Consider the following 18,177-nt stretch of genomic DNA (forward strand, 5'->3'; position numbering starts at 1 on the left):
AAAGCAGGGTGTGGGAAGGGTTCATTTGTTCTGGGCTGTATTGTGAGCTTGTTGTTGCTTTCTTGAGAGTGTTAAGCCTTTTTAACTCTCTCTGATTGCTGTACTATTGTTTATATATTAATTTAATGAAATTCTGTTATTGATAAAAAAAAATAGGTGGGAAAATTTTACCTTTGCATCATTGCGCACATATTGAATACCATGCCCAGGATAAATAGTGGAGGAACAGAACCAACATTTCTCTAATCTCATTGTGGACCAGGATCAGGATCAAGCAGCTCTCTACAGTGAGGAAAAAAATGTAAGAGAGAAACCAAGCATTAATAAAAAGGAATATGATATTTCAGAAACAATGAATGGAGGAGCAAGCACAGTTGTAATACATTATTATTTAATGTGAAAAGTCTACTAATGAGTCTCTCATAACACATGGGTTATAGTTGACATAAGTATTCTTATCAAGTACAAACTAGGCAGGTCATTTCCAGCACAAACATAGCACACATTTTAAAATGTCCATGTAAGTTTGGTTTCAATAACTAAGTTAACTACCTTGAGGAAAAAGCTACTAATTTAGAATTGGAACTTATAAGAAAGAGTCCGCTTGCAAGCTTTGCAATTTCCTTTGACAGAAAGGGAACATGCAGTCCCTCTTCAAAAGGCTGCTCTCCCTCTCCTTATTGCAAGTAACTCCTTCCAGGTCTAACGAAGAAATTTTTTTGGTTAATAAGTAAACATGTTCCATTAAAAAAAAAAGGTTCATTTGGTCAATGGGTTTTACCAAGCAAATGAAAACATGCATCCAAATTGGCATACAAAATCAGAATCCAAATTCAATTCAAACACCCCAATTAAATAAACCCAATGTTGACCACATACTAGCCCTGCATGCCTCTCTACTCAATTCTCTGAGTTCTGGATGAGCTAAAGACTTGTCTACGATCAAGGAGCAAATTTAATCAGTAAATGGATGAAGAAAAATGCCTGGATAAACTCCACCCAACAACAATGAATGAAAAACTGTATTTTTTTTTGTGAAAATTGATGATTTGTATTAAACAAAAGGAGGGTGTACATGAGAGGATGTAGAAGGGCCTTGGCCCTTGAAAGAACAAAAGAAACAAGAGCCCAATTTATTTGGTAAAGCATCCTATTTACACTATACAAAACATCCCTTCGCAGCCCATGTTTAGCTAACCTATCAGCCACTTGATTCAGATTTCTTGGGATCAATCTGAAGCTGCACAACTTCTTGGATTTCATGCAAGATGTGAGACAGTTTCCAGGGGCCAGAAACAAGGGCTTTAGCCCATTTTATAGCATTTCTAGAATATCCTTCCACTTTTCCAAAGAAAAAGAATCTAACTGCTAAGGCCCTGTTTGGCATCAATTCTCCTGTTTCTCATCCTCGGAATCCATCCAGAAAAAAATGGATTCTGGATTTTTTGTATTCTAATAAACTGTGAAGGTGTTTGGTATAAAGCTCTAATTCTCATTTCTCGGAATTAGAATGCTGTTTGTCATGATCCTGTTTCTTTGGATTAATTCTCTAATAGTCTAACTGACAATGAATAAACTTCAGTTTTTTTTTTTTGAAAATGTAAGGTAATTTATTAAAACAAGAACCAGTACAAAGGAGCCTAGGCCATTAGAGGCTGCCTAGAGCCACCACAAATTACAGATGCATCCAGTTCTAAGATCTAAACAACAGACTGACACCTTTCTTGCTGAGACCCTCAATCTGCCAACACAACAGCAGATCCTTCACAGAATTTGGCATTACCCAGCTGATTTCCAAAGCTTGAAGAAAATGCCTCCAAATATAATTCGAGACTGGGCAATGTAAGGCCAGAAGTTCAGTAGTTTCTACTACCCCACCACATAAACCACATGACATGTCCGAAATCCGTATGCCACGTTTCACTAGATTAACTTTGGATAGACATTTATTTAAAGCCATTGTCCAGAGCAAAAACTTCACTTTAGAAGGACTGATTGAGCTCCAAATCTGCCTGTTGCAAATAGTACCTATTTGTCATTAGAGCTCCAAACTTCATCTCCCTTATATGTTCCATGTAAACCTGTCAACAGGTTGGTATGGAGATGAAAGCTGAGTGAGAAATGAACATTTGAAGACAAAACAGTGATTGGAGAAGAACCAGGTAGCAGCAAAAACCCTTATTAGCTGCAATGAAGTTTCGATATTCTCAACAGATGGTGATCCTATGCAGTGGCAGCAACACCTTTTCCTCCAATCACTTGACAGAAATGGGTTAGTAACACTATACAGTTTCTGTATGCTACGAGTCTAATATCTCTCTGACAAAAACCAGAAAAATACCCAAACTTGTATTTATTTGTTTCAGCCTTCCTGTTTTAGTGTTATATTTCCCCTTCTTTCAAGAAATTGGACATGAGAGAAGCTGAAGTTCTTTTCCACAAAAATCCACATCTGAGGTCTGCATCTTTGGAATTCCTTCGCACCCGACTTCTTACACTGCATTCCGTTGGGATTGATGGCTTTTCTCTCTGTTGCTTGATTACCAAACATCCTGATGTACTAACGGCAGAAGAAATAGGTCCGCTGCTCTGCTTTGTTCGGGATGAGCTGGAAGGTCATCAAACCCTTAAAGCTCGAAAGTCTTTTAACTGTTACAGATCCCCAATTCTTCGTGGGTTTTCCCGGGAAGGTTACTTTGTTGCTTGATCATGGAATTCCCTGCCAAGAGCTAGCTCATGTTCTCAACAATGTCAATCTCACCAAGGTGTTCTGCCATAAACCAGCCAAAGAGATCGAAAAAACTATCCTTTTCCTGGACCAGTTTGGTGGTGTCGATTTGATCTTTCGACAGCCTGGGATTCTTAATTTGGACTTGCAGCAAACTGATGCTCTGCATACCATTAACAGATTTGTGCATTGTACACTAGAGCTTGATAAAAAGGTCATTTGTAGATAGAAACAAATGCAGGAGCTTGGTGCCGGGAATGATGCCAATTTGTGCATTGTGCACGAAAACGAAAACACCATTCTCAAATGGTCAGAGCTTGATGCCGAGAGTGCAGGAGAAGCTAAAACTGATATTGTTATTACTATTAATTTGGAAAAAGGGAGTGCAGATGTCCAGAGCTTGGTGGTGGCAAGTTGAATGGTCACCCAAGAAGAGAATAAACATGGTTTTGAGCCATTGAGGAAGAATAGTAGAAGAGAATCGTTTGAATGATGGGGGTTAGGCTTTTTTTCTCCTTTGAATGTTCTGATTTCATGTGAAATTACAATAATACACCTCTTCTCACGTAGAACATGTAAACATGTGTTCGTTATTTTAAAGGGGACGTAGCAAGAATTGGGATTCCAAGAATCCTCATTCTCAGAAGTGAAAATTTTTCACTTCTGAGAACCACGCTCCAGGCCCAATTTTTCTATCCAGAATTGAATGAGATTTTGGTAAATGAAACCACCAAACACCATTCTCATCCAGAGGATCATAAGAATCAGAAGAATTAATCCTCTGGAGTGATGCCAAACGGGGCCTAAGGATATGATTTGGCGAACTTTGGCTATTCTGAGACCTTCCAGGAGGGCACGGATTTCTGCACCTGAAGCATCTTCAGCTGAAATTGGCCCACTATAGACCAAAGATAAGTCACTGTTTTGGGTTGTAAAGCAGGCCTCTGATGCCAGCAACAGCGGGAGTTTCCAGACCTTTTGGGAAACTACCATCAAACCAGAGGATGTAATCACTTTCCTGCCCTGGAGAAAGGTTACAGGGATGGGGATCAAGAGGGGAAGTATGCAGGAATTCTAGCCAATTCCTTTGTAAGTTCCCAAAATTAATTCTAGCAAATTCCTTGATGGTGAACATCCAAGAATTGAGCAATGTCATCACTCGGCATCTTAGGGTCATCAAAGGAGGAAGCTCTATTCTCAAAAATCATGTTATTTCTTTCTTCCAAGATTCCCCACATAACAGCATGAATTAAAGCTCTCCAATAACATCTGTCAATTTTGTCCCTGATAAACTGTCTTACTTCTTCCTCCTGTTTCTTACAAATAAATATTGGGCAACTGAAAATCTCTTGATTTGAAATGGTACAATGTTAATTACATTCCAATGCTAACAAATCGTGATGATGTAGGGCTAGAAAGGGGAAGCTTTACTAGGTTGAACATGGTGGATAAAGAAAGGGAATTAAGGATCTGAATTATGTGGAAAAATTCAGATCAGAATAGAGAAGAGAACATCAGAGAGAGACTGTAAAGAGAGAGAAAGAAGAAGATAGCACTCTTACTAACTCCAAACAACTTTCTGTCTTATTAGTTTAGCCCCTGTTTGGGAGCACTTATTTTAAGTACTTATCTATACTACTATTAAAAGTGTGAATGAGTGTGTGGAACTTTAGTTTGACTAAAATCCCCTAATTTTTTAATTTGGTCTCTGAATGAGAGCAGGATCTCTTATCATTTTTCTAATATTTTTGGGCAGGGGTTTGGTCTTTGTTGGAAATGGAAAACATAGAGGGGCTAATTGATTGTATTTTGTTTTATTTATTTTTCCTTTTGAGGGAGATGGATTATCACCGATTTGGATGTAATTTTCTATGTTATTTTAATTGTTTAAATGGTCTATATTATCAGCCATTCCAATGTTTTTATCAATAACTACAAATTTGATTAATAAATTAAAAGAAAGTACATGAAGAGCAAAAAAAAAAAAAAAGAGGAGAGATAAGCTCTCTTAACTCTCCTCAAAAGTTTATAACAGTGTTACAATTGAACCCAAAAAAGTTGGTTTCTTTCCACCCCTTGCTTTGCTAGTACATCAGCAAAGGCATTAGCAGTTCTTTTATACGATCCCATTCTCACATCCATGTTTTGTGTCAGCCATTTGAATTTCTTTCTTTCACTAATGTAGTTCCAAAATCCAGCTTCTTCCTTTTGCAGCCATCCCACCACCAGCTTTGAATCACCTTCTATAATCAACCTATTAATGCTCATGTGCCTTCCCTTTTCACTCCTTCCATTAGAGCCAAAATCTCAACCCATAAAGAATCACCTACACCAATTGGCCCTGAAAATAAACCAATAATTCTACCTTCCTCATATCTGAAAACACCTTCAATACCTGATGGACCTGGGTTCCCTACACTACTCCCATCAAAAGTAACTTGACAAAGACATTGGTGGAGACCATGATGGGCTTGTAATAGACTTATGTCCAATTCCTTAGAATAAGCCACTTCTTTCCAATTTCTCATCATGTCACCTTAGAACAAGGCCCCCCTTCAGCTAGTGCTATGCATCTTCATTCTTCTTAATATAAAAGATTTTATTAAAAATAAAGAAAAATGAGATCCTCCTTCCACTTTTCCTCCTCCCCTTCCTCCTCCTTCTTCCTCCTCATCCCCCTCTTAAGGAAGCTTATGCCTCTTATGTTCTGAACTACGCCTCACGCCTATAGGTAGTGCAACGCCTCGTGTCACGCCTCCGTGTTTTAAAACATTACTTGTTTCCTTGTCAGAGAATTGAATATCCTTAAATTCATTTCCTCCCATATGGTCCAACTCATAGTAGCCCTTAGACATCTCCACATTGTTCTTCCCCTTTTGTTTGACCAACTAAAAAATGTAGAAGCAAACAAACCTTGCACATTTGGTAGGAGAGTCCACTACACCCAAACAACAAGAAAAACCATTCCCATATAGAATTTACAAAGGGGTAGGAGATTAATAAGTGATAGGAAGTTTCTCCATAAGCCTTACAAGGAAGGCAGCAGTGCAAAGGAAAACACCATTAGAAGGTTGAATTAAAGGCTTAAAGAAGGAAGCACAAGAGAAAGTACTAGTTGGGGGAAGGGTCCAAATTCAACTGTCAGTTTTAAAGGGATCTAAGAAGACCCCTTCAAGGATATGAAGCAAGGCCAAGACACTATTCACTTTCAAACCCCTTGGTCCTTTTCTCAAAGCCAAGACCCAATCAAAACCAATTCTTGAACTATAAGGAACAAGAAAGGTGGAAATAAGCTCATCGTTGTATCTTGAGAGGGCAAAATTGAGGGGAATTTATCTCCCAAAGAAAGGTTCCGCACCCAAGCATGTTCCCAAAATTTTATAAGAATTCTAGAGCACAAATCACACTTGATAAACGGAAGAAATGAAAGGTAAAATAGTATGGATGGTCTCCCAACTTCCCAAGCCCAAGGAGAGGCCCTTGTGGCCCTAGTTAGTACTCCAACGTCCCAACCATCCGCTGCAAGCCCATGAATGCTTACTACTACCTTACCCACAACTTATCCCTATCCAAGTAGTCTCCACGACCATTTACCTGGTAAAGCCATGTTTTTTCTGTAAATTGCCTATGCGAAGACCACCAAATTCCTTTTATAAACCACCTTCCATCAAACTCTATGATCCCTTTACTCCTTACCTGGCTCCCACAAAAAATCCCTCAGCAACTTTTGCAGTTTCTTTCCCACACTCTCCAACATCTTAAGTATAAATAAATAATGCACATGCATGTTAGTTAAGATGGATCTTATCAAAATCAAAGTAATCCTACCTCTTAATGATAGGTAACTTTTCTTCCACAAGGCAAGTCTTTTAGCAAACCTCTCTACAATAGAATCCTAAAACTACTCTTCTTTGGATTGTCTCCCAAAGGTAAACTCAACAACACTGCACAACCCAAAATGCTAACACTTATTTGACAAATCCCTTTCTTCCATGTTTACTCCAGTTATACAACTCTTATCAAAATTCACTTTTAGATTTGGCGTTTGCTCAAAGAGTTGTACAGCTGAGCACAACCCAAAATGCTAACACTTATTTGACAAATCCCTTTCTTCCATGTTTACTCCAGTTAAACAACTCTTATCAAAATTCACTTTTAGATTTGGCGTTTGCTCAAAGAGTTGTACAGCTGACTTTAAGTTCCTAACCCACCTTCTATCCCCTCCCTTACAGAGCAAGATCATATCATTAGCAAATAGCAAATGTTTGATTGGAACCCTATCCCAACCAACTCTCCAACCCCTCACTAAGTCTCGTGAATTTGCCCTAGTAATTATTTTCCTAAGAACCTCAGCAATTAAAGTAAAGAGAAAAGGAGAGGGAGAGAGAGAGAGAGAGAGAGAGAGGATCCCCTTGTGATTCCAATTATTAAAAATGTTATTATCCACTTGATTCTTTTTTGTTTTGATTTCAAAATTATTAGATTTTTTTTGAAGAATCAAAAAAAAAAATCATTAAAAGAAAATGATTACATCCTAACACCCTTGGCTGTCTAGATGACACACCCAATACATTCTCAAAGCTTTAAAATGAAAAGGATTCTGCATTACAAGGTTGTAAATCAAGGGAATTCCAGAAATTTTCAATCAAATCAGCTTTGGAGACTTGATCAAATTGCCATTCCTGCTATCAAACATTCAATGATCCACCCATTCTCCTCCCCACTTCTTCCTTCTCTCATACCCCTCACAATCCAGCTAAGAACCCTCATCTTCCTCCCCCCTTCCCTATCTTCATCACCAACCCCAAGACCACTCAATCTTGTCCAGTCCATCTTCTCCCGTTTCCTCGTCCCACCCCTTGATTTTTTCTAAGTATTCTTCCTTTTTCTTTTTCTTTTTTTTTTTTTTGATCAACATCCTTTTTCTTTCTCTTCTATTTTCTTTTTCCAAACTTCTCAAATGCTATTTCCACGAAGCCTTCCCCTCCCAAAAAAACTAAATCAAGAGACTTTCCTATCTCAACCTCCCTCTCCGCCAATTTATTGACATTCACCTTCCCATTTTGTATTACTTCCTTGACTTCTTGGTCCTTTTGAATTTGTTTTGCTCTTTCTCTCTCCCTCTAATCCTGTCCCGTCTTTGAAACCTCCTCTTCTCCTTGTTTTTCTTCTTCTGGTCTCCTGATCGCAACCTCTCTCTCCACTAATCTCTGGAGAACTACATCACCTGACTCTCCATCAATAATATCATCACTTTGTGGCTACCTGTTCACAGCTGAATCAGGTTGCACCCCACTTATCTCACTTTCCTGTTGTTCCTTTGTCTTAAGGGGGCCAAAGGCTGATTTTGATTTGTTGCCTCCCTATGGTCTGTGCCAAATGCCCCACTACCTCTCATTCTTTTCCTCTTGTACACCCATTTGTATTTTTTGTTAAGTCCTGCCCCTGCCAAGCCGAGTTTTAGCCTTGAAAAAATCTTCATCACATGTATGATATTATGGTTTCTTAAATTACGTGGCTTCTTATCAGTCATCTGATCATCTCATTAATTTGTTCCCCCTACTCCTGAAAATTGCTCCCTCTACCCAAATCGATGCCCACCCTTTCAACCTTAACCTCCTTGTAGGGTAGTCTAACCCCTCCCCATTTTTGATTTATTTTTGTTCTCTTGTTTAAAAGTGTTTGCTAAATCAATTTGAGAATGAACAAGGGCTCACTCAGATATGAAGTGAGTTCATTCTTGTATGCTCAGAAATGTGGAAAACGACAAGGGAGAAGTTGCCCCAGTTGACACCACTGCAAGCAACCGAAAAATGGAAGACTGATATGGGTGAGGTACTAAGGTGAGCAATATGGAAAAACGGGAAAAAATGAAAAAACAAAATGTAGAGAAGCTGGGGTGAGATTGAACCTATATGGGGGAAAATTCACCCAATCATCATTGTTGCAAGTATAGAAGTGAGTTCGGAGAGAAACGATGGGATTTCTATCATTTTTGAAGACGGGGCATTTTCTAGAAATAGTGAAAAATATTGGGGGCACTTTCGTCCCAATAAATTTGAATAAGTGCTTGAAAAAGAAAGCCACCCAACTGTTGCTTATTTTTTATGCATTTATTTCCCAAATAAGTGCTTATTCATCAAATGCATTTAAGTACTTAAAATGGGCTTTTGGTGTGGTTCCAACACTTATTTTAAGTACTTATTCGAATAAGTACTTAAAATAATTGCTCCCAAATAGGAGCTAACTATAAAATTTCAATTACAATGACCCTATTTGTAGGCTAAGCAAAAAGGCTTGAATATAAGGGTGGCAATTGGGCAGGTTGGGTTGGGTTGGGTTTGGGTTGAGTTTCAACCCAACCCGTCTAATCCACCAACCCATTAATAACCCAGTTATATAAATTAAATGGGTTGGGTTCAACCCAAACCCGCTTTAACCCAATCCAACCCCCTCAAACCCATTAATCTTATATTTATGGACTTAAAAAACAAACTCTCTCTCTCTTAACAAATAAGTTGGTTGTAGCTTGGTAGTTATTGTAGTTACCATTTACATAAGTGGTGAAGGTTCAAATCACATTACATGCATGTTATTTTTACACAAGCAGCGAAGCCATTTAACTATGTTTGGATTCCGGATTTGACCAAACCACTTAGGTTCAAACCGGTCAGACCAACTTAAACCGCATAGGTTCAAGGGTGGGTGAACCATTTAGACTGGACCAGTCCGGTCGGACCGGACTGGACCAGTTCAGTCAATGGTGGATTGACTTGGACTGGACCATATCAGGTTTGTGCATGGGTTCGGGACCGAAGTGTCTGACCCGAATCGGGGCAATGTAACTAAATCGGGTCTGACTGGATTTGGGTCGGGTCGTATGGATGTTGGTCGAATGGACAGTCCAGATCAGGCAAAGCACACAGAGGCCAAATCATCCCACCCAAAACTGTTTCGAATTCGGTCAACCCAGATCGACTTGTACTGAGTCGAGTCGGACTATGTGAATATTGGTTGGGTCGGACGGCCCAAATAGGACAGAGCAAGCGGCACCGAACCATCCCGCTCGGGGTCTATTTCGGGTTTGGGTCAACCCGGATCAGTATATGCTGGATCGGGTCAGACCGCGTTGAACTGGTCCATGGACAGTCCAGATCAAGCAAAGCACGCAGAGGCCAAATCATCCCACCCAAAACTGTTTCGGATTCAGTCAACCCGGATCGACTTGTATTGAGTCAAGTCGGACTATGTGAATATTGGTTGGGTCGGACGGCCCAAATAGGACAGAGCAAGCGGCACCAAACCATCCCGCCTGGGGTCTATTTCGGGTTTGAGTCAACCCGGATCAGTATATGTTGGATCGGGTCAGACCGCGTTGAACTGGTCCGAACTCGAGTCAAATTGATTTGGATTTATGTTGGGTGAAGTGTATTGATTCAAGACAAAACTAAATTTAGTCAATAATTAATAGAAAACTAATGCATTAATTATAAATTATTTAATTCAAATGAAGAAAATTAAAAAAAAAAAAAAGCTAAGGAATTAATACTTATGTCTATAATGGTTATCCACAACCCAACCCAACCCATTATGGGTTGGGTGATGGGTTGATCACACAACCCGCCAAGTAAATGGGCGGGTTGGGTGGGTTAGATACTGGGTGGGTTGGGTGGTTTCAACGGGTTGGGTTAAAAATTGCCACCCCTACTTGAATATCCCTAAGGGACAAAGTCTTTGTTCTTCAACAGAGGAGGACAATGATATGTTTTTCTTACAGATATTGAGAGAAAAGGAAGTTGAAGAAGAGATTTCTTATGAAGAATACCATGATGAAGGCCACTAGCTAAAGCTCTATCTTAGTGAACACATTACAAACTAGGAGTGCAAGTCGGGTTGGCCAGAGTTAACAGTTTACACTGTTTCGGGTTCAGGCTTTGGAAATCCCAATCCGAACCCGGAAAAGTTGCACCCCTATTACAAACCCTATTTCATGGTTCTCCGAATTGAAAATTGGTCTTCCGAAATGTCCCTTTATTAATCTATTTACACAAGAAGTATGGTAGATGATAAACCAGTAATCTATGCTGTTATTGATCAAAAAAAATAACAATAATAAAGCTGTAACCTACACCTTGGTAGACTCTTGCAGTCTTGTGTAAAAGCAAAGGGCAAGGCACAAGGTGACTCCAAAAAATACCTTTTTGCCTAGGCGTCTACCTAGGTGACACCCTGAAAACTATGACTATGTTAGAAGAGAAAGGCAGGATAAAGAACATGGGAGAGAACAGGCTAGAAGGGTGATGTCAGAAAAATCCATAGCCCATTCCAATTCATCATGTTCAACCAATCATCTGGCCATCAAAATCATAATATCATTAAAAAAGCTGCTCCTATTGGACTAAAAGGATAAATTTCCTTCATAAACTAGTAAAAATTCTCAGAAGCCTGGCCTGATGTTATATGTGAGAACCAAAAACATCCATCCAAACAGCAAAATACAAGGTCCTCAAATAAAATGATCCAAACAGTATAAACACTGAGAACTTCTTTGACTGATCAAATGAAAAGGCATTCAGAACTTCTTTGAAGGTTGGTTTTTTTTACATTGATGACATCAAATGCCTACCAAAAAAGCAGCACATAAGGAGTGAAAGAGAATCTTGAAGCTCCAGAGATCCTGGGATTAGAGTGTTTTCTTACTGATAAAAAGGATGTAGCTGTCTATCCCATAATACCAGTTAGATCATTTCTAAAGCAAAAACTGGCCAAGATATGACATACAAAAGGAGATGTTTCAACTGTACCACATAAGGAAGTTTCAGCAAGCAGCTAAAGAAAATTTCCAAACACTATTTACCCAAAGAACGTATTTATTTGTCAGAGGTGGAGCGAAGTCCAGAACTGAAATCTCTATTGAAGTGCAGAGTTCTCCAGATACATATATGGACTTTATATTACACAGAATCCATAATTGACAACGTTGTAAATATCTTCTACATGAATTTTGTAGGTGACATGTTTTCAAGCCTGGACCTTTCTCATAGAAGAACGTGCTAACCAGAAGTAATTGAACCTATCATAGTGGCAAAGCTCCCAGGCAAAATTGGCACAAAAACTAATCACCCATCAAATTACTTTTAGAAGTATCTGACTGTCTAGAACGGTAGACTTATCAACGATCATATAGGTTTCTTGCAGGTTTCTTGCTGGTCACCGGCGTGGAAGAAGAAACGGAAACAGCACTACATAGCTACCGGTCATCGAAAACGGAGTGCAACTCGCCCAAACGCGAGGTACTAAAAAACGTATGACTCGAATGAGACTCCAAGCAAGCCATCGTGGTGTGTTAAGACCCGACTAAGCATAAATAAAACCAGCATAGCATTATGAAGATTCACAACGTCTATTTATAATCCATGAAGTTTAGATTTTTATACACAAACCCGGGGATCCCAATTCAGTACCCTCACTGGCGATATTCCACCTAAATCAGCAATATCGAATCAATTTAGCATGTTAAAATTGCCCCATCACCAATACGAAAACCCTTTTATCAGATACACTGGAAAAATCCATCCCAAGGCTAATTTCGGCCTCCTAATTGTCTTTCTAGAACCAAGAGAAGGAAGATGAAGACAGTGAAGGACCAATAACAGTATCAATTCAGACAGGGTCAATAACAATTGAAGAGATTAAAGATGGAAAGTTACCCGGGCCAGCAACGTCTTGGGCTATTGGATCTGGTTGCGGAAAAAAAAACCCTAGATCCCCTATTTTCGACGCAGGGCAGATAAGAGAGAGGACGAGAGAGACGAGAGCTGGAGAGGGGTGGACGGCTTAAGGGTTTAGGGTTTTGAAAATGAAGAAGAAACACTGAATTTTTGGGTAAATTATAAAAACCCCCTCCTACTTAGTTAGGTCGGTCATAAGAATTCCCTTTTTTTTTTGTCAGCGCGATAACAACTCCCTACATAGGGGTGGCAATTTTCCAAGTCCCCGACGGATATGCGGGCTCCCCGACTCGATGGGGTTGGGGATGGGGGTACCTTCGCGAGGTCGAGGTCGGGGATGGGACTACCCTGAATCCCCGATCGAGGACGGGGATGGAGACGGGGAATGCAATCCCCACCCCGATCCATCCCCAATTAATATTTATAATATTATATATTATACATTTATATATAGTACTATTCGTTTTTAAAATATTAATTATTAAAACTTGAAAAATAGTAAAAGTGTAAAATACTAAACTAAAGTCTAAAACCCTCGACAAAGAGAAGTCGAGAACTCTCAACTCGTCTGTCTCTAGAATAGTTTCGCCGATTCGCCTTCCTTCATCTTCGACTCTTCGTCGTCGCAAAAGATTCAGAACCCTAGCTTCGTGCTTTCTCGAGTGATAGAGAATACATAAAAAAGAGTTTCAATCATCAGTCCTTCTAACCTTCGCCTATCATCGTTGACCGCCATCGCTGTGACCCCATTGCTCATCAGACTCTCTCTCATCGCCGATCTTAACTTTCCCAACGGTCCTCTCTATCTGTCTCAATCTCTCATTCTCTGTCTCAACCTCTCAATCCATCGGGGATTCGGGTCTCCGACGGTCAATTCATCCCCGTTGGGGTTGGGGATGGAGGGGGGATTCCTTTCCCTGCCGGGGATTAGGGACGGGGATGGAGGGTGATTTAGGGGTTAGGATCAAGGATGGGGAATATAATCCACGCCCCAAACCCGCCCCGTTGCCATTCCTACCTACACTTTCATTTTGCAACAAATACGTAGTGGGATCTATTATTTATAGAGTGTGCCTCACACTGATCTCACAGCCACATCCCTGAAGGGATGGGGGATCCAACATATGGATGGCTGAACCCCACAAGAAGGTTGGGCGAAATTTCAAAAATTTATTTACTCCCATCCGTGAATCCCTATCAGAAGCCCTATCACCCGGACGATTTAGTGTAGGGTTCTTAGCAATTTTGTCAAATTTCTCAGATATCAGAACTAGCATAAGGTTACGATACTACTTAGCGTAATTTGGGCCCTTAAGCTTATTATCGTCTAACAGTTTGGCGAATTATTCGTTTGCCATTTCTGATAAAAGGCAAAGCAAATATTAATCCACAACCTGATTTAATTAATGTTATCTACATAAATATGACTTTTAATCTATGTTACATTTCCACTTATTCATCTCTAAGATTTCCCTCCTATCTCAGTGATAGAAACTGCGAACTATGTCTTTGTAAATGTGGGAAACCACATATAGTGCATGGAGCCAACTATTTCAGCTGCATAACCCCACCACCTTTTGTGAATGATCACATTCACTCATCTCATGAACTTTCCATTTGACCTCTGCTAGACAAGGTTCATTGTCATTTTAGGTTAAACATTTATGTCTAGTAAGTGCTTACCAACCATATTCGTGAACGCCAAGGTACCGTGAGAGAGTCTTCCATTTTAGAATAGGCCCCTTCTACATCGGTCTATGATGCCCCTATCATCTTATGAAACAATCCAATAGATCTAGTAGCAAATGGATAGACCAATTTTATGGTGCATCTCCCCATTACTGAATGACCCATTTTCATGCTAATGATGAAAGGCCTTTAAAAAATTCATCATATGAATCTTCCTATCACGTGCACTTAGATTTCAATGGAGGGAACAAAATATTACGCCCTAGTTTTATTTAGGTCAAACCAAAGTAGTTCCCACTGGCTTTCTTAAAGCCATATTTAAATGGGCCCTAAATGGCTAAGGTTCCGCACGGTTTCTTCTCAGAGAATAAGCTGATGTAAGGCCCACCAAACGGGGAGATCATCCAATGATCTTATGAACACCATGGCAATGATGTGCATTCAGCCACGGTGTGTGAAAGAGCCACTATCGAAATAATCATGGGCCAAGTACTTATGGTCCATGTATGTAGCACATCATATATCCATACATCACATGCATGCAACAAATTGATTCAATTAATTAAAATATCTGTAAAATCCTTAATTAGTTAGACTAAATCAGTATCAACCCAACAAAACTCATAATGTTATCATATAACATTATCTAGGTATATGGCTGTACTACAAAAAGCAGTTTGTCCCATATAGCTAAATTAGGGTTGATTCAATTGTATCATATTAAAGTTAGGTTTTTACAGAGGTGGGCCGAATTAAAACTTGAAGTGGGCCATCAACCCTTTGGTCTAAATCGAATTAGCGTCAGAAAAACCAACCCCATTGAACAAACAATTTGGTCAAACAAGTTTGGACCAAATATAGTGTAAATCGGCCCAAGTTTTGGTGTCCAATTCAATATTTAATTCAAGAATAATAATATGAAAAATAAATTAATTCAAGATAATCAAATTATCAAGAAAACAAAATCAGAGGGTTGCACTATGATTTTCTTGGATGTCCTGCAAACTTGCAAAGAACAATTAATCGTAGATTGCATAATTGATATCTACAAAATCGCAGATCGTAGAACTCCCTTCTACAAAATCTTCTTCTCCTCTGTTGTGCACTCCAGAAATCTCCAGATGGAATTAAAATAGGAAAACCTAATTTTTCTATTATTACACCACATCGAATTCCTATACAATTTGTCTAAAAATAAAATAAAAAAATGAGAAGGCCACTTGTTTGAATGGTGGTAGTGGGTTGTAAACTTTAACAATGACTTCTCATAAAATGCCATATGCCTAGAATTCCAAAAAAACGAGAAGGCCACGTGTTTAAATGGTGGGGGTTGTAGCCTGAAGACCTTCCCTTTACCTACACGTGTCTAGGTTTCCAAAAAAGCCATATTCCCAATAAGCGGCCAGGACATGTTGTGATGTCGTTTTGAGGCATGCTCTATGAGGAGTATATATGAACTCGACAAATACCTCAATAATGCATTAAATTATAATGACCACCCAAACTTTCCCTATTTTCTTTCTCACCTATTTCTTTTAAACCCTAATTAACCAAAAATACCTTTATGTTTACCCAAAGGAACCAAGTAAAATAACAAAAATCATTTCATTGGCATGAAAAATTACAATAACTACGTGTAATTACATGTGGACGAAATGTAATGGTATTATAATAATAGGGGTAGAGTTAGTCAATTATTAAAAAACCTAAGAACTATAATTGAGATACATAATGATCCTAATGCAATAAATAAATAATTTTTTGTTGATCCTAATACAATTTTATTTGAGACACATAATGCAAATAAAACCTTACAATTCAACCAATTTGGTTCAATTCTATTGGGTTTTGTCCAACATTTATAGCCTTAATTACAAATGGGATACATGATGCACATGGAAACCTTAAATAATTGGATTGGTTTGGTTATATTGATAATGGGTATATTTGATGGAGTTTGGATTTGGTCCCAATAACCATTACAATTGTATATTGGTAACATCTAGCCACGAAGGACAAGGGGGATATTTCCAATACATTGTTGTAATGGCTATTGAGCCTATGGGTGCAATCGAACCGATACAAAATGAACTTTGGCATGTCTTGGCTCAACTCGACTAAAATAGTCAAGTTTGAGTTAAAGTTCAGCTTAAAAGCTCGAAAATAAATATATTTGTATATTATATATATATATATATATATATATATATATGATATTTTTAAGTAATAGGTGTATGTTATTATATTATATAGAATATAACAAATATTTGTATATATATTATATAATGTATTTTTATATTCTATAATACATTTACGTACATATGTATGTATGTGTTAATTAAGCTAAACTTGGGAGCTTCCAAACCAAACTTTTTATTGGTTGAGCTCCAACTCAAATAACTAATGGATTAACGGCTCTAACAACCCTTGTACTATTCCGAAAAAATAATTTTGCCTTCAAACCGAAAAAAAAGGCCAATTTAAACTCCATACTTAAAAAAAAAAAGGCCAACCGTAAGCAAATAAAGCCTGGTGTTAGTGATGTCGTTCACAATTTGTTAAATAATGAATAAAATAATAGGAAATGTTGATGTATCATTGTTAAACTAAAAAAAAGCTAAAAATTTGCAAGTGGGTCCCAATGAATAAAACAAAAAACTATTTAATGTATAATCATAAGTGTTGAAAATAATATATAAGTGGGTCCCACTTAAATTTTTCTCTTTTAAGATAAATAATAAGTGGGCCCTACTTGAAATTTCCTTTAATAGAGAAAAATAATAGGTGGCCCCCACTTAAAATTGTAAGTGGGTCTCTCTCCCCCTCATCCATTAACTTGTGTAATCGCTTAAAGGCAACAAGCTTATGCCCTAGTTGCTAGATAAAGTTCCCTTGTAGATTGTTCCACAATATCCCTTCCTTATCTCTTCCTTGAAACTTCCTTGGCTAACCCTAATCAAACTTGGAGGTAAAAGTGATATTGTAGCCCAAAACCTAAACCCTCAACCTTGAAAGTTTACCAACAAAGAGGGGATACTTTCCCCTGAGAACACCGCAACACGGCAACAAAAGGGTGGTACGGGAGATACTGAGACAAAATAAGATGTTTATTGCAAAACCCCTACACATGCATTTCTTCCCTCCTTTTCCAATCATCCGAACAACTCCAATTCTAACGCTAACATCCTGTTCCCTTTGATCCACTTCTCTAGTCCTCACTTTTCCTCTTCTCAAATCATCAATTTCATCAACGAAACTAGCAATATCGCCACTAGATCCATCCCTTGCTTCAACATCAAAAGTGATAGCTCAAACCCATGTAGATATCCTTGCGGAATCCCTCCCATTTATCTAGATGTTTTGTGGCAACACATCCTCTTCAAGTACAATGGTGCATCCATGAAGGATCAAAGTCTTTGGGCATCCGTCATCAACAATCTCGTCCTCTTCTCTTGCATTGGTCTTTATCTTGTCTTCATCCATGGAGGTGGCCCTGAAATTAACTCCATGCTTGGATGACTCAGCTAGTAACCCAATTTTGTCAAAGGTCACTTAGTGATTGACTCTTCCACCATGAAAATAATTGAAATGGTCACCGTTGGTAAGGTTAATAAACACTTAGTTTCTCTCATCAACAAGGCTAGAGCCAGTATTGCCGGTCTCTCTGAAAAAGATGGTTACCTCCTCACCACCTAGACGTCTGCCAAAGCTGCTCAACTTGGGTTTTTTTATGACATTGCTTGGGTAGATCCAATCATCCTCCACCCACTTGTTGCTAGCGATTTCATTCCAGTGATTGTCATAACTAGTCTTGAAGTTGATAATAGATTGAACTTCCTCGGGTTGGGAATTCATGATTCCAAACACATACGCTTTGTTATTCTCATTGCTTAGATCTATAAGAGATGGATGATAGCTCAGAATTGTATCCTTGGCATCTAGTCGAGTGGTTTGATTCAGAGATGCTAGATTTCAATTTCACCTCGGTCAACAAAGGTTGGCATGGCAAGATAGATAGATAGATAGAGA

The 18,177-nt window shown here is 38.7% G+C and overlaps 1 protein-coding gene and 1 pseudogene across 1 annotated transcript in view; one reads left to right on the top strand and one right to left on the bottom strand.

Annotated features, from left to right (window-relative positions):
- Positions 1 to 12,865, bottom strand: part of LOC148879439 (putative ribosome biogenesis protein RLP24) — a 27,002-nt gene extending 14,137 nt beyond the window's left edge. Inside the window, exons 1-2 of the mRNA XM_088960973.1 lie at positions 12,439 to 12,865; positions 172 to 282 (exon numbers count right to left, since the gene is read on the bottom strand). Coding sequence (XP_088817099.1) covers positions 172 to 252 — 81 coding nt within the window. The 5' untranslated portion in view covers positions 253 to 282; positions 12,439 to 12,865. The remainder of the gene's footprint in view (positions 1 to 171; positions 283 to 12,438) is intronic.
- Positions 2,964 to 18,042, top strand: LOC148879440 (uncharacterized; annotated as a pseudogene).
- The last annotated feature ends 135 nt before the right edge of the window (positions 18,043 to 18,177 follow it).

This window comes from Nelumbo lutea, chromosome 1 (assembly GCF_056320005.1).
Source record: "Nelumbo lutea isolate HS-2025 chromosome 1, American lotus-T2T, whole genome shotgun sequence".
Lineage (NCBI taxonomy): Eukaryota > Viridiplantae > Streptophyta > Magnoliopsida > Proteales > Nelumbonaceae > Nelumbo > Nelumbo lutea.